Raw genomic sequence first — 15,997 nt, forward strand, 5'->3', positions numbered from 1 at the left:
TTGACATCTCAAATGGGTTCAGTACATTTACCATCTTACATCTGCAAAGCAAAGGGACAGGGAACACCTTGGGTTGTCAGAACAATTGAACTGGCAGTTATCAACTTTTAATTAGTTAAACTACTGTTTTATTGTGAGCAGGCAGGTATTCACAAATATAGTCACATACAGTATAAGCATATACTGTCTTCAAAATGGCACTCATAGAATATGTGTTAAATCTTGCAATTGTTAGTTATTGAAAGATCTGAAATGAGTGCTGCCACCGACAAGACCGAATGAGAGGTCAACATACCGTAATGCACACTAGACAGACTGATGTGCTCATACTAATGTGCAGGTCTCTGTCTGTGTTCGGTGTGCCCCTATTTGTTCCCTTTCCAGTTTGGCCCCCGAGTTGACCCGGCCTCTCCCCTCCCTTCACTTTTCCACATCCCCCTGTTGCCACCTCTGTGAAGGTTAAGTTCATTTTCTAATAAAGTCTATTTGAGTTAACTCCTTGGTTTCCTGAGTTTGTGTTTTGCACGTGGGCCGTACATATAACCCAATAAGACCTGAGATACGATTCTACAAATGTCTTCTAAATCCTAACAGTTTTCTGAAACACTTATGTTGCTATAATATCAGTGGTAATCAAACTTGATGTCAAGAACCCCCAAAATTATATGTATTTGGCCGCAGACCCCCATCTGAAAATATTTTGTTCCAGGGACCCCCTGAAGCAAAGATTTCAGTTAGAAATGTTCGCTAAAAATATATTTATTCAAGGATTTGCACAAATCTTTCACGATGTTTCGAAAATAGCAGATCTACAAGCTCATAGCGCAGCACTCGGTGCCACGCTGTGAGCTTGTGTATCTGCTATTTTTGAATAGCCAAAAAAATCTAAAATGACACAGATGCGTTCCCGGTCTTAATGGGTTAAGTTCGAGGTGCCGTGACAAGAATGCTCTAAATCATGGGTGGACAACTTTGTAGATGGTGAGGGCCACTAAATTTCCACACTCACTCTGGGGGGCCGCATTGTTTATCGGCACTCTCGCCAGTAGTACCCCATTACTCAAAAAGCCCATAATAGTCACATGTGATAAATAAGGGATATTAACAATTATTATTCGTTGTAACTTTGTTTTTATTTAGCATTTAGTAATGCTTCTATCAACTTACTACAGCTGTACTGCTAAACAAAACTTAAAAATATACAAAAATGAACACTAGAATTATAATTAATAAGGCTTCTATTAAAATAAACGAGAGCGTGCTAGTGGTGGACTGTTGTAATTAAAATGGTTCATGGAAAGCAGCATGTTTGGAACAGCTGAAGGCAATAGTTCACCATTTCGGATATGTTTAGATTACTTACTTTTTCTTTGTAATTTGATTACCCGCCAGTTGCCCATCCCTGCTCTAAATGATGACAGAAGGCTAAAAGTCAGGTTTGCTCCTCAGTTTTCCTACAATGACACACACCACACCCCCATTGTGTTTGTGACTGACGTACAGATGATAATGACGACTTACAGATCATAATGTTGGTTCCACTTGGGGTCCAGCGTGTTCCTCACAGTGTCTGTGGAGTGGCATTGTCCAGAGCCGTCCACCACCACCTTGGCAAATGGATCTGGCAGTCCTGTGAAGCCAAAATAAAAGAGGAGCAGAGACAAAGAGATGGCTTTTTAGATGACTATCTATCCGAAACCTGATAGCATCACAGGCAGACAAAATTTGGAGGACACTGTGACCGTCGTAAGTATTTGGTCACGGGACTCATGGATGGTCATTTGAGTGGGTATTTTTTTTTATTTTTTAACAAATTGTAACTTGTTGAAAATGTATCATCATGTATCAAATGTTACATCATCATGACATACTAGTAATCCACAAAATTCAAGTAGTCAGAATGGGCCTTTGGGGGAGACTACACACGACAGTAAGCATGATCAGTCCATGTCTTAAAACTATGTGCGACAGAAAAGGTGTGTTACCCTATTTGACAGAATTCTATGCCTGTTTTCAGAGTACCTGTTGTACCCTCTGTCTGTCTGTCCGTCTGTCTGTGTCTGTCTGTCTGTCTACCTTGTATGCCCATATGGTGATTTCTGTATCTGTCTGTCTTGTGTCCCTTTTATGCCCATGCCGTGTCAGGCACGCTCAAATATGGAGGTCCTAGCACTATGACGTCAGTACTATGACGTCATATTGATAATCTCAGGGTACTAAATAGATAGGGATCTGCTGAATTTTAGATCCTCTAATCTGACTCATTCGGGTCCTCTGCGATACACACAACCGTTCTTGAGATACGCGGAGGTCAGATACACACACTCAAAGAGATTTTGTGCATTTATAGTAGGATACTGATTGATGATTTCAACTGAAAATGGATCGTCTCCTGGTGTGGAAACAAATATTATAATCAACCAATACGGTCGTGAAGTGGAAGTGGCATGCAAACGTTGCCAGTGAAACGTTATTTACAGTCCGAATTATTTACATAACATGGAGAGGAAATGACAAGCACTGCTGCTATCTGCCGAGTGGCTCCAAGGCATGTCTTTCCACAGTGTCTTATTCAAAGGGAAATCTGATAAGGGATACTATTTAGTCTGTGTCTCATAGTAATGGCACGCTCGGCTCTGTGTGTTTGTTTGTGGGTGTGTGTGTGGGTGTGTGTGTGTGTGTGTGTGTGTGTGTGTGTGTGTGTGTGTGTGTGTGTGTGTGTGTGTGTGTGTGTGTGTGTGTGTGTGTGTGTGTGTGTGTGTGTGTGTGTGTGTGTGTGTGTGTGTGTGTGTGTGTGTGTGTGTGTGTGTGTATGCACACATGCGCATGCATGTGTGTTTGTTTAGAGATTGTGCCTCTGAGCGCCGATACCTCACACTGGTCAAACCTGTTAAGTCACATTTGCTCTGTTGGGACTTCCCTTTTTGGCTGTTTTTTTTTGGTGTGCATATATGTGGATGAGCTCATCTCTGTCACAGGAAGAGACTCTACAAACCCACGCTTATTCATAGTAATTGCATCCTAGGCTTCCAGGTAATGCGGCGCAATGTGTTGTGAGCTTGTAAATCTGCTATTTTCGGTGTGCGACTAACACGGAAGGAAGTATATATCAGGCTTAAATGTCAAATGAGGCTACTTGGCTGAATAGGATGCAGTAGTTGCAATCCAATGTCTTTACTACAGCCATAACGATGGCAATTATGCTAAGGGCGTGTGCTGCTTTAGGTTATGCTGTTGTGAAAGCTGTCTGGTTCGTGAAACTTAACACATCCATTCCATGCCTGAATTAAGATGAGTGACGGGGGAAGATCTTCTACCCTGATTACATGAATGGAGTTATATGACAAAACGAACAGTTAAACGATTTAAAGTAGAACCACAGGGGGAAAACAAGATAAAGATTTACGATACTCAGCATTTCACTCACTTACTCTGTGTGTGTGTGTGTGTGTGTGTGTGTGTGTGTGTGTGTGTGTGTGTGTGTGTGTGTGTGTGTGTGTGTGTGTGTGTGTGTGTGTGTGTGTGTGTGTGTGTGTGTGTGGCACCCAAATTAAATTAAAGTTAAACATTATTCATCACTTTACCTACCTCCCTCGGGCAAAATTAGTACAATACTATAATACATCTGCATCTGAGGATGCTGACTATGACTTGCCTTCTAGTCTAGACTATTCAGGTTAAGTGTGCTTCCAAAACTGGTTGTTGCCACTCAGACGTTGCTCTAGTCCTGACAAGCCCAAAAGGGTCATTAAGTGGAAATGCTACTTCAAAAGAAGAGCACTGAATAAAACCACATGCAGTATCTACGCAGTTCGATTCATATTCTATAGGTGCCTTGTTCTTCCTAAGTGGCACTTTTCTACTTAATCGCTACACCTATTACGAGCGGTTTCACTGGCAGTGCACGTGACAGGTCTCCTGGTTCTGCATGTCAGACAGACAGACAGACAGCACCTTAGGGACATCATTTTGATAGCCAACACGCTGCCACTGCTGACAAAGCCAGTTCTCTAATCCACGTGGGACTCAACGCGGGACAGGAATAGTAAGGAAAAAAGATTCCACTCACGGAAGAAGTCTTTCTTTGCCAGGTTCTTCGCACACAGGACTGGAAGAGAAGAGGCGGAGAGACAGATGTTAGAAAACAAGTTAAAAGCTGTGGACGTTAACAAGTAAACAAAACCATAGCAATCAATCCCATGGTGTTTCTAATGATAATAATGTCTTAAAAAACAGGAAACATTTCAAATATATTTATTTTTACATATACACACATATATATATATATATATATATATATATATATATATATATATATATATATATATATATATATATATATATATATATATATATATATATATACACACACACACATATATATATATATATATATATATATATATATATATATACACACACATATATATATACACACACATATACATACATTACATATATATATATATATATATATATATATATATATATATATATATATATATATATATATATATATATATTATTCACTTTTCAAACAGCAATATTCATAATGTATTTCAACAGTGTCTCTTAAAATGCTGTTAATTGTCCCCTTATTACACTCTCGGTTCTAATAATGTTTCTGTTTAATGGTGTCATGCACATGTAGCTGCATGAGCGGTGTCATTGGTCTTTTGAGTGGACAGACAAAACCTGTTGTAGATGGATTCATTTTTATAGCTTGGTTCCAGACGAATCTGCCATTGCAAAAAAAAAATGCCCATGGCAGATTAGGTCTGGCCCCTCTCAATAGAGATTGGATTTATTTCCCTCCGAAGTTGTGAGGGACCAATCAGGGCCCAGTATGCAAATATGGGGCGGGTTTATCACCAGAGGCATTTTTTTTTATTTGACCCTCGGAAATGCAGGTTCCACACAGAGATTCCAGACTAATATCTACACAGTGATATTGGTCTGGTCTGGCCATGCCAGGCTACCATTTTTACACTCTGAGAGATAAAATAGTACTCAGGAACTTACAGTGTAGCTTTGTGTCTGTTGTTAGTGAGAACTTCTAGAAGTCCTGCGACTTCTGCCCCACTGGTGATAATATCACCTGAGCCTATTTATACCACCGGTTAAAAGCCTGAGTTTGCAAAAAATGTCCTTCTGCAAATTGGTCCTTTTGGTCAGATATTTAGTCCCATTTTCAATTGGGCTACTGTGAGGTTTCATCCATTCTCCTTTAATGACATCACTTTTGGGTGGTGCGTGTTAATGTTTACAACAGCGTATAATGGTTCCAATGGCACTGCCGTCCATACATCCCTCATGTCGGTCTGTCCTGGCTGTCCCATTATGAGACCAGGAGGAAGAGCAGATATGCGTAGCTCGCCTTGTAAAATATTGAGCAGGCAAGCATTCTTTCCTGTATGAAGCAAGTCCCCAAGGTGTGCATCACGGCCAACACGTGATGGCTTTCAACAGAGATGGACAGAAAAGAAAGAAGGCATGTGTTCCTCAGCTATACCTCTCCTTCCCTCTCTCCTTCTCTAAAATGTCACTCTCTTGCCCCAGGTGGACTGAAGTGGGCCAAATCTTGCTTTGCAGCACTAGTTAGCCAAGCCAGTGAGAGTCATAGAGAGGGACAAACTCTCCAGCGCCGCTGGTTAAGGACAGCGAGAAGAGAGGGACAGAGAGGAAAGAGAGGAGAGAGAGGAGAGAGAGGAGAGAGAGGAGAGAGGAGAGAGAGAGAAGTAGACAGACTGGGGGGAGGAGAGGCAGGCAGGGGGAACAGCCCAGTTGTCCTGTCTCATCTCCTCACTGGCTGAGCAGGAGAGAGGGACTGATTCTGGGAGGGAGGGATGGAGGGAGAGATAGCAATGCGGAAGGAAATAGATGAGTGGGAAGAAGAAGCAGAGGCAGATCCAGACAGTCAATAAGGAGAGTGTGATCTGCCCCCTGATCTCTCACTTCACCTCAACCCTGTGCATCCATGTTCATCAAGATGAACACCGAAAAATTGTCCAAGATGGGTTATGTGAGGACAACATGCATGCATGCGTGTAGGTCTGCACACACATACACAGTCAGCGACACATTAACTTTGTTAAAAAAAGAAAAGCCCTCTGCCTCCCAGCTGTCAGATGTTGCAAACGTGACATAATGCATGGTACTTTAAAGGGACATTTCACCGATTTTGCATCAAACCCCTATTTTTATCTAGGTCTAGGACCCATAAACATGATCCTGGTGTGTTTTCTGTGTTTTATCTGTATTTTTAGATTTTTATCCATATCCTCAGACACTATGAGTAATTTGACTCATAGTCTCTTTATCTCACCTTATTTCCTGACTACAATGTAGACCACACCCACAAGGAAGGGCAGTGCCCCAAAGCATTATGGTCATTGTAGTAATGCAGCAGTCCAGTCAAACCCCAGTCAAACACACAGACTTCTGTATTTTTCTGGCCAAATTTTGCTACTGTTATCTACTACAAATATTATTAACATTGAGTGACTGTTCTTCCAGGGGATGAAATGCTCCTTTAAGGAACACAGAAAAGGAGAGTTCCTGGAGCAAAGACCCAGCAGGGAAAACAAATAAATAACTAGAAAAATGTGCTCCTCTGAGCACAAGTTTACGCCAGGCCAGGTAGGTTATGGTGGGCCAGCACTGTTGAATTTATTGCAGACACAAATATGTTGATTTGCGAGAGTGCTGAAAATCTGTACGAGTAGTAGCAAAAAGTGTGTTTAGGCATGGACTTTGTAGTTTGTGCGTGTAAAGTTTCAGGGCAAGTAGTTCATGATTTGAGGCATTTTGTTCAAAATGAGCCACTCCTGCTAACTTTAGATGCCAATCTTAGCCAATCAGGATGGAATATGAAAAATCGGACAGATCACTTGACTATGTGTACCAATTTGCGTGATGTTTGGACAAAATCTGAAATATTTAAAAAAAATTGGGGGCAAAGGTTCTGCTCTGGCCTCCAAGGAGTGTGTGTGCAGCGTTTCACGTCGATCGGGCCAACAGTGCCGGAGATTAGCTGTACACAGACGGACAGACACACACACACAAAGGACGGACGGAGGCGAAAACATAGTCTCGGACACGCCTTTAGCCTGGCGGAGACAATAAGGAGATGAGATGAGGTTTCCTGCTGTGCACCAGACTCAGACAGACAGAGCAAGAGATCCTTTAGACAGGCTGGGGCCACCGCTGGGAATGCACCGATCCCCAAGACCAGCTCCCAACTCACAACTCTGGAATGCACTCAGTCACCCTCTGCCCTAGCTTGTGTGTGTGTGTGTGTGTGTGTGTGTGTGTGTGTGTGTGTGTGTGTGTGTGTGTGTGTGTGTGTGTGTGTGTGTGTGTGTGTGTGTGTGTGTGTGTGTGTGTGCATGCGTATACCAAGGTTGAAAGCAGGCAGATACACAGTGCAAACCCAGATGCACAAACGCTCACACTCGTTCTTTCAGACCCCCCCCCCCCCCCACACACACACACTTTTCCTCCCGTCTTTCTGCAGCCTTTCCCAGCTCATTATTAATAGATGAGGCACAGGGCACAGGTGACGTGCGGCTCTCCGTTCCCAGGCCCCTCGTCCCCGCCAGCCTTTTCATATGCCTGGCTCGCCGCATGACAGCCTGCCTTTCTCACTGGATCCCAAACTCAAAAGACTTTTACAGACATACAGTTGTTGTGAGGCGAAAAGAAAAGCTTGTGAAATATAAACGACCCTAGGTTTCTCCCATCAATTGAATGATTCAATTGATGAAGAAACGTTGGGTCGTTTCCTGCAATGCAACTTTGTCCGAGTCAACACAATCTGATTAAAACAAACCGATGACACGCAAGAGATTGTACTTTCCAACGCCTTCATTCACAGCGTAGGCTGGGAAAAAAGTCAAAGCTGTGATCCTAATTCACAAGCCTTCGCTAACCATTGGGCTGGGGGCATGATGCTGAACCAGTGGGCATATCCTGTGTGGTATGCAGGAATCTGACTCGCAACACAGTGCCTACGTGCTTACTCTCCCATCCCTCCGAACAGCAGTGTGGTCTACATTAACCCTTTAAGGCCTGAAGCCGATTCTACAAATGTCTTCTAAATCCCAACAGTATTCTGAAAAAAACTTATGTTTCTATATCAGTGGTTTTCAATCTTTTTCATGTCAAGGACCCCCAAAATGATATGTATTTGGCCGCCGACCCCCATCTGAAAATATTTTGTTCCAGGGACCCCCAGAAGCAAAGATTTGAGTTAGAAATGTTCGCTTTAAAATAATATAAATACATTAATTTGCAAACATTTTCTCGATTTTTCAAAAATAGCTATTTTTGAATAGCAAAAGTGTAAAATAATGCTTTTTTTTAGCTCAAATCAAAAAGTGACATAGATGCGTCCCAGATCTTAACTCATTGAGTGCCATTAACGTGTTTCACGTGTTTTAGCGCTATGGTGCAACGTGCCATTAACGTGTTTCACGTGTTTTTGAAAAAAAAAAAAAAAAATCTTCCTGAACCCAAGATTTGCAGCTCCATCCACTCCTTGTTTAACTTATAACTGAAAAAGGCTGTATCTTGCTTCCTAAGCACTTTTGTTTTACTAAATTTTAAATTTTTATAAAAATTGTAATGGCCAGAAATAGATATTAATAATTATGGCACTCAATGAGTTAATGGGTTAAGGCAGAGATACTGTATAATTTCTTTCTCTAAAAATGCATTAAGTAACAAAACAATTGTTTTCTAAATATATGTATTATGTATTCTGTAATTGCGTACCCCCTTGAAAACGCGATGGTTCATCTCAAGGGGTTATTCCCAATAAAGAATTTCAAGACACAAAGCTGACAGGTGAGATGGCATAGCATCCATGGACAGACGTGTCTATCTGAATGTATGTTGTCTGACAACAATAAGACAGGAAGTTCTATTGTACGTGTTGCTGCTGTGACAGTTTTGTGTACAAAATGAACTGGAGGACTGATTGTCAGTTGTACATGTGGGAAATAAAGCTTTATGGTTGAGCTTGCTAGGAAGGCAATGGCCTATTTTCCAAACTAGGATATTCAATAGACTATGAGTACACGATATAGATCATAATATACATTAACTCATTGAGTGCCAATGACGTCGCAGACGTCACGTTTTTCATAAGCCCAGAGTGCCAATGACGTCTGAGACGTCATGGAAAAAAAAGGTTCAGAACCCAAGATATGATGATTTGAAGATTTGCTGCTCCATTCACTTCTTGTTTAACTTTTTACTGAAAAAGGCTGTATCTCGGCTCCTAAGCACTTTTTTTTTACAATGTATTTTTGGCCTTGGCACAGGGGTGATATAGCCAGAAATATTTTTGGCACTGAATGAGTTAAGGTCATAATGTGATGTGACAGATTACACAAAGTAGATCACAGTTTCATGCTAAAGTCTAGTTCAACTTCAACCTTATATCCCAAACAGGCTCTCATGAACCTGCTACATGTGAGGGCATCATGAACTGAGCACATTTTTACACTCCCAATAGCCCATACGTGGCTAGAAATAGGAATAGTCTATTGCGTTCCGCTTTCCAGCCAAACCCAGATGTAAATTAACAAACAAACCAAACATGGAGAACAGAAAATCACAATCCAGCTTGCGGAACAGCGCTGGCTGGGTGAAAACTAACAATCTGCAAACATCGGGGTAAATTATACAGCCAAAGCAGAAAGCCTGAGCGCTGCATCTAGGCAGCCAGAAAAGCCTCCTGTGACACGAAATGGACACAGTGCAAAATAACAAATAAATAAGACAGAGAAAAAGAAATATAGTCGCATGGATTTGAAGTCTTGGCACGGTCTCCTGATTGGAGAGAGTCTGAATCAAGATACAAACTCAGCCACAGGGCCATGAAGTCGACTGGGGCCTATATCCTCCCCTCTAGATATGGCTTTGTATGACAGCTTACTTGGGGGAAATATATTTCAAGGCATTAACACTCAATTCTGCTTGAGTGCATTAAGAGATAACTTTGTTTGTTTACTGGTTATATAATCAGAATTAGGAATTGCATTTGCTTATTCAGTGTCATTCTGAGCTTAAAGCATACAGTGAAATTTAAAGTAAGAGCCACATTCGAGTCATTCACATAAGCATGAGCTAAAGGCAATAACTAGCTTACGTGTAGTGATTTCTATCCTATGTGTCAACAACATCATGATGGTATTTTGGGTGGGCCAAGACATGATGACCGTGGATATTAAGGGATAACGTTTCTCTCATTTCTAGCCTGAAAAATGGCCATATCTATGCTCAATAGACCAACATGAAAATAATGACTTCTAGAAAGAGAATGGTCGTAACGGACAGCAATGAAAGGCTATTTTGTGCACGCTCACACACGTGTGTCACGACATGTGTGTGTGTGTGTGTGTGTGTGTGTGTGCTTGTGAGGTCGGAACCAGAGAGGGTGGGGGTTGCTCTAGTGATATTGCAGGATTCCGCCTGCCATTAAACTTTACCCCAAAATTAAAGGATGAAGAGTAGGTGAAAGCTGTTGGGAATGCAAGAGCATTGTTTAAGAAGCATTCCCATTTCTCCATACTGCAGCTTGAATAGTGAAGACCATTATCATTTCAAGTCCCTGGAGTGCAAATAGCAGTTTTTTTGGATTGTAATTTGCGTTATTGTCATATAATTTGTATAAAAAAGTAGACTAGGGTCCATCTTAAATATCCAAAAATGTGTTTCTCTGGGAAACAAAGTTCTTGTTATGTTTTGCTGTAGTGGGCCACCACTGCTGAACTGAGCTAACGGTGCTAAGTAGCTGTTAGGCTGAGTACTGAGGGAGCCTTGGTTCTCCAGTTACTCAGCTACGCTAATGGAGATTAAGGGATTAACCTGCACACTGCTTCACTGTCTCAGCCACCAGCACCACCAGCATTGAGGTAAAAGCCTCTTTCATCGTTATCAATGACCTCTCACAGACTCTGTTGCTGGGTAGAGCAGCCTGCTGCTGCTGATGAATGGATGCAAGGCAGCGGCACAATGAAGCGATGGACAGAGCAAAAGGGATGCTGGTGATAATCTAGGAGCCTGAATGAAATAAATGCAGAAAGGATTGGAACAAACAAACAGTTGATAAACTGTATGTATGAGTTTTGCAGGTGCAGAGTTGCATCAAAACAAATACCTTGGCTTGAGCAAAGTTTGTGTGCGGCGCGTTGGCGGCTTTTAACGAGCTGCTAATGGAAGCAATGTGTTTTCATAGCAGGCTTTGCCTGTTCCGCTTGTTAATTTGCTTATTTGCTTACAAAAAACACCATCTGGTGAACAAGTGAAGAAGCACTGACTGGATCAAAAAGGCAAAAAGTGATAATAAGCCATGCACACTCAAACGTACAGTGCAAATGACAATGTTCAATACAAATGGTCCAGGCCCTCTAAACTGGTGTGTGTGTGTGCGTGTGCGTGTGCGTGTGTGTGTGTGTGTGTGCAACAGAGAAGAGGGAAGGATAGAGATTAGGAGTGGAGGAAAACACTCCTGTCTTCAACAATGGTCAACCCTTTCTACAGATCATGTGCATTATAGATGGATGGTTGAATTTCTCATTCCTGAAACCCAGACAGACCTGAGACCTCTCACTGATTATTTAGCTGGATTTGGTGTGTTGGAAAGTAATTTTGTCTATTTTTAATTGTCTATTTTTTGTCTGAACTAAATATTTAGAGATGGGACGGTGGCCAAATACATATAATTTTGGGGGTCCTGAAAAAGTTTGAGCACCACTGATATAGCAACATCCGTTTTTCAGAAACCTGTTAAGACGTTTGTATATGCGTTCCCGGATTGAATGGGTTAATCAGTCCTCGAACTGAAAGCAATAAATAAAAGAGGAGGGGGGGGGGGGACTCAGGCACTATACATGTACAGTCTGAATGTGTATGGAGCTGCTACTGTTTTGTTATAAGGTGGGGTTTATAGGCCCTAGCGATATTGAAGTGCTGCCAAGATACCAGTGGTTGGCAGAGGGTCATCTATAAATTGAGGGGTGTTGTCCGGTCCATTGTGAATCCCAACTTTAACAATTACGTGTAAGCTGAAGATAAATTGGTGAATGATTAAGTAGAGCAACAGCTGACAAGCAGGAGTTCATGTTACCGTACCTAAGCCTCCCGGGGAAGGGGATTCCTCTAAAGGCAGACAGACACGATCACTGCCGTTGGCCAAGTGGATGGAAATCCACTTCTGAGCTTTTGGAGTAAAAAGCGTGCATTGTAATAACTGTAGGACATTTAGAGTGGCCCTTTATTGTAAACTATTGAATCAATGAACACCGAATGAATGAATCCTTGGTAATACTATTTTTAGATTTTTTTTTAATTCTCAACAATATATTGGGGTGTAGGACCCTTTTGAGCTTTGAGAGTGCATCTCTTCCACCAATTGACCAAAATAGGCAGGTCCAACTCAAAATAGTAGATAGTTATGTAACCCTAACCCTATACATTTCTTTACTTTTTATTAGCGAATAAAAATAAATCTGTGATGGCATGTGTTAGAGGCTATTTTGCATGATATAAGAGATACTGCCTTGAGATTTTGACTTTGCCGTTTGGTGTGCCTTGGGAGGAAATAATTTGTTAGCCACTTTTCTACACTAAATCAGCCAGCCTATACTGCAAACTCCTGAGAGATTTTGCAGTGTCTTCATATTCAGTAGAGAAATTCTAAGCATGGTTTAGGTGAACTTCACTTCTAGTTCTTCAAAGAACAACCGCATGTCTGTTGCAACCCTTTCTTAAAAGGGTCACTGAGGGGTTAAATATGCCTTATTGTCTGCTCAGGACACTTGAAACAGCAGCTGTTTAGGGACCATTTGTCATGACCCAAGCCACTCTATGGTCTAAAAACATCTATAAATCAACGGAATGGAACCATGTGACCAAGCCAAACCCTGCTTATCTAAACATCTAACGGAACACCTTTACAATTGGCTGATAGCTGAGGGGCTTGGGAGACAGACAGTGGCTAGCCAGTGACCTAGACTCTATGTCATCACGCTCCCAGAGGTCGACCACAGCAGCTTCCTTCCCCCAAGGGAACCAGCAGGTTAAAAGTGTAACATCTGAGCCTGTGTACACAGTACACACATGAAGCCTGCAAACCCACACTTGGCTCTGACAGAAAACAAAGAAGTGTGATGATTTGTGTCACCTCAGCTAATGAAACATGTTTATTAGATTTTCTGGGTGGGCAAGCTAAGTCCACACACTGATACACATTATTAGACAAATATAAAACAGTGACAATCCTACTATAAATGCACGGAATTAGCCTGTCCATCTGTGTGTGTATGCCGGTCTGTAGTTCACATATCTCGAAAACCGTCCGACCAACCGACTTCAAACTCCGCGGGCGGGTCTCAGACGACCCGAGGAAGTGCTGTGCCCGGCATTGAGTCGGTTGGATAGCCGGTTGTCCAGAACCACCGATCCCACGCACCGATACACCCATATTGGGCATATACTAATTACAGAGATCTCTATATATGGACATAAAAAGAGACACAGACAGACAGACGGGTACTCTGACAATGGGTACAATGGGTACAATGGGTATTACATAATACCCATTGTATACCCATGCATTCCCAACTCCGGGCCTTGCAACATTCCCGAGTAGGCCGGTCTAGTTAGTTATGCGTGGTTTAGATAAAGTATTTTGGGCCTGTGACTATAAATCCATTTAATTTCACTAGGTATTTCTGGACCAAGCACCCATCTGATGATTTTGAGATGTGCATGTGCATGTATTGTCTATGGTTTTCATTGGCTTAGAGAATACACCAAAGGTTCCTAAATGGGAGACATGTAGCACATGGCCAGAATGGAACAGTGCACTGTCTGCACGACTATCTGAACATTAAAATCTAAATGGGGAAAAATTTCCTCTAATGGTACAGAACATAAACATAGTTCATAAAAACGCCATACAATGATTAGTGGTCATCATTATTTTGTATTCTGAGGAAGAAGCATGCTAAGAGAAGCTGTATGTCTTTAATGTCATCAGGCTGAAAGTTGGCATTAGTACTACTGGTCAAAGGGTAAGAGGTCATCAACAGACAGGGCCAGGGAGGTCTGCAGGGGATTCACACTTGTTTTCTCAAGGGAGTCTTGAGTACCTCCTATTTGCAACGGCTCTCAGTGGATCACTGCATATAGTTGGGGGTGGGTGTGTGTGTGTGCATGCACAAACCCTACAGATACTTCACTTGGAAAGGACTTTGACAGTCATTGTAATAGCCTATAGCATGACAGCTCAGACTAGATTAATTAACCTCAGTGGTGCAGTGACCTCAGCTAAATATTTTGTTCAACCCCCCCCCCCCCCCCCCCCAGAAGCAAAGATTTGAGTTACAAATGTTTGCTTTAGAAATACATATACTCAAAGATTTGCAAAAATGTTCACGATTAGAAAAAAATTGCCAAAGTATAACATATGGTTAAAGTGGTTAAAATGATTGTGACGCTATATTCACTAATTTTGCTGGGGACCCCCTGGTACCCCCCCAAGGACCCCTGGGGGTCCCCTTACCCCACTTTGAGAACCAATGGCCTAAAGGATGTTACGCAACGCCACAGTGCTGCTTAACTACACTGTCCAGGCCCAAGAGTCTGTGGCTAGTTAAATGCACTGAATTAAGTGATTGCGTGATTGTGCACTGCCTGCTCTGCCATCCATTTTCTGGTCTGTTGGCTAACATCAGAATTCATTGTTATCAGCAGAGTAGAGACTGCACAGTCAACCCACTAGGAGACAAGAGAGCAGTTAAATGACTGGGTTGGGCTTACATCTCATAATACTTGGGATAGTGTGTGGTAGTTTTGTCCTATAATTTGTTTTTTCAAAGTGGTAGTGGACTGGAGAGAGAAAAAGGAGGGCTAATTTTGGGCCTGATTTTACCTTTATCTCTCTTTTTTTTCTGGTCCCAGTTCTGGTTATAGTGCAGGTTGTGGGCGTGAGGGAAATTAATTTTGTCATAAGGACCAATTCTAACAACTACTCTTCTGTGTCTGTGTCTGTGTTTTGGAAGCAAACTAAATCTCTTTTGTAGGGCCCAGATTTCCTCCTAATCCTATTCCCAGTGTCAAGTCAGTGAAACGTTATTATGGGTTAGGCCATAAGGCCATGCATTAGGCCGCATATTCAAGGCGTCAATATTTTAGAACAGTGAAAACAGGAATGTGGTATGTGGCTGTTGGAACAGCTAGAACAGGGAAACACTGCAGTGGCTAATAACACATCCCTCCTTCTCCCTCCGGTATTAATGCATTAAGACCGGGAACGCGTCTGTGTCATTTTAAGATTTCTTTGGCTATTTAAAAATAGCAGATTTACAAGCACATAGCGCAGCACTCGGTGTTGCGCTATGAGCTTGTAGATCTGCTATTTTGGGGGGGAAATCGTGCATATTTGTGCAAATCTTTGAATATATATATATTTTTTAAAGCTAACATTTGTAACTCAAATCTTTGCTTCTGATGTATAATAATGTTAGGGGTCCTTGACATGAAAAGGTTTGAGCCCCACTGTGATATTAATATAGCAACATACGTTTTTCAGAAATCAGTTAGGATTTAAAAAAGACATTAGTAGATGCGTTCCCGGATTGAATGGGTTAAACAGAGCTGTCAGTTGGAATCAAGCGGCCTCTGTTTTCTGTCAGGGGCTGAAACAGAAGACGTGTCACCCTATCGCCAACACAAACCTGGAGGGGGCGAGAAGTGTCTATTTGACAGATGGGCTCTGGGGACAGGCCGGGGGGGAGAGAAGAGTGGTGGGCGTTGGCGGCGAACCTAACCGTTGGCTTTCCATCCTCTTATGACAAGGTAAGGATTCTCAGTGAATCCTTGGTAGATCGGTTTGACACGACATGACAACTTGACAATCTGTGTTCATCACAATAAAATCTGGAGTCTTAAATCCAAAGCCTACTGTACAGTATGCCTGAAGAGC

General features: G+C 42.0%; 1 protein-coding gene across 4 annotated transcripts in view; it reads right to left on the minus strand.

Annotated features, from left to right (window-relative positions):
* LOC308105540 (E3 ubiquitin-protein ligase SMURF2-like) overlaps nucleotides 1-15,997 on the minus strand; it is an 89,297-nt gene that overhangs the window by 53,760 nt on the left and 19,540 nt on the right. For all 4 annotated transcript variants that reach the window (XM_080456343.1, XM_080456341.1, XM_080456342.1 and 1 more), the window contains exons 2-3: nucleotides 4,070-4,108; nucleotides 1,522-1,630 (exon numbers count right to left, since the gene is read on the minus strand). In XM_080456343.1, the coding sequence (XP_080312469.1) occupies nucleotides 1,522-1,630; nucleotides 4,070-4,108 (148 nt within the window). The remainder of the gene's footprint in view (nucleotides 1-1,521; nucleotides 1,631-4,069; nucleotides 4,109-15,997) is intronic.

The sequence above is a fragment of the Gymnoscopelus braueri genome (genome assembly GCF_963280865.1).
Source record: "Gymnoscopelus braueri genome assembly, chromosome: 2".
In the NCBI taxonomy this organism is placed as follows: Eukaryota; Metazoa; Chordata; class Actinopteri; order Myctophiformes; family Myctophidae; genus Gymnoscopelus; species Gymnoscopelus braueri.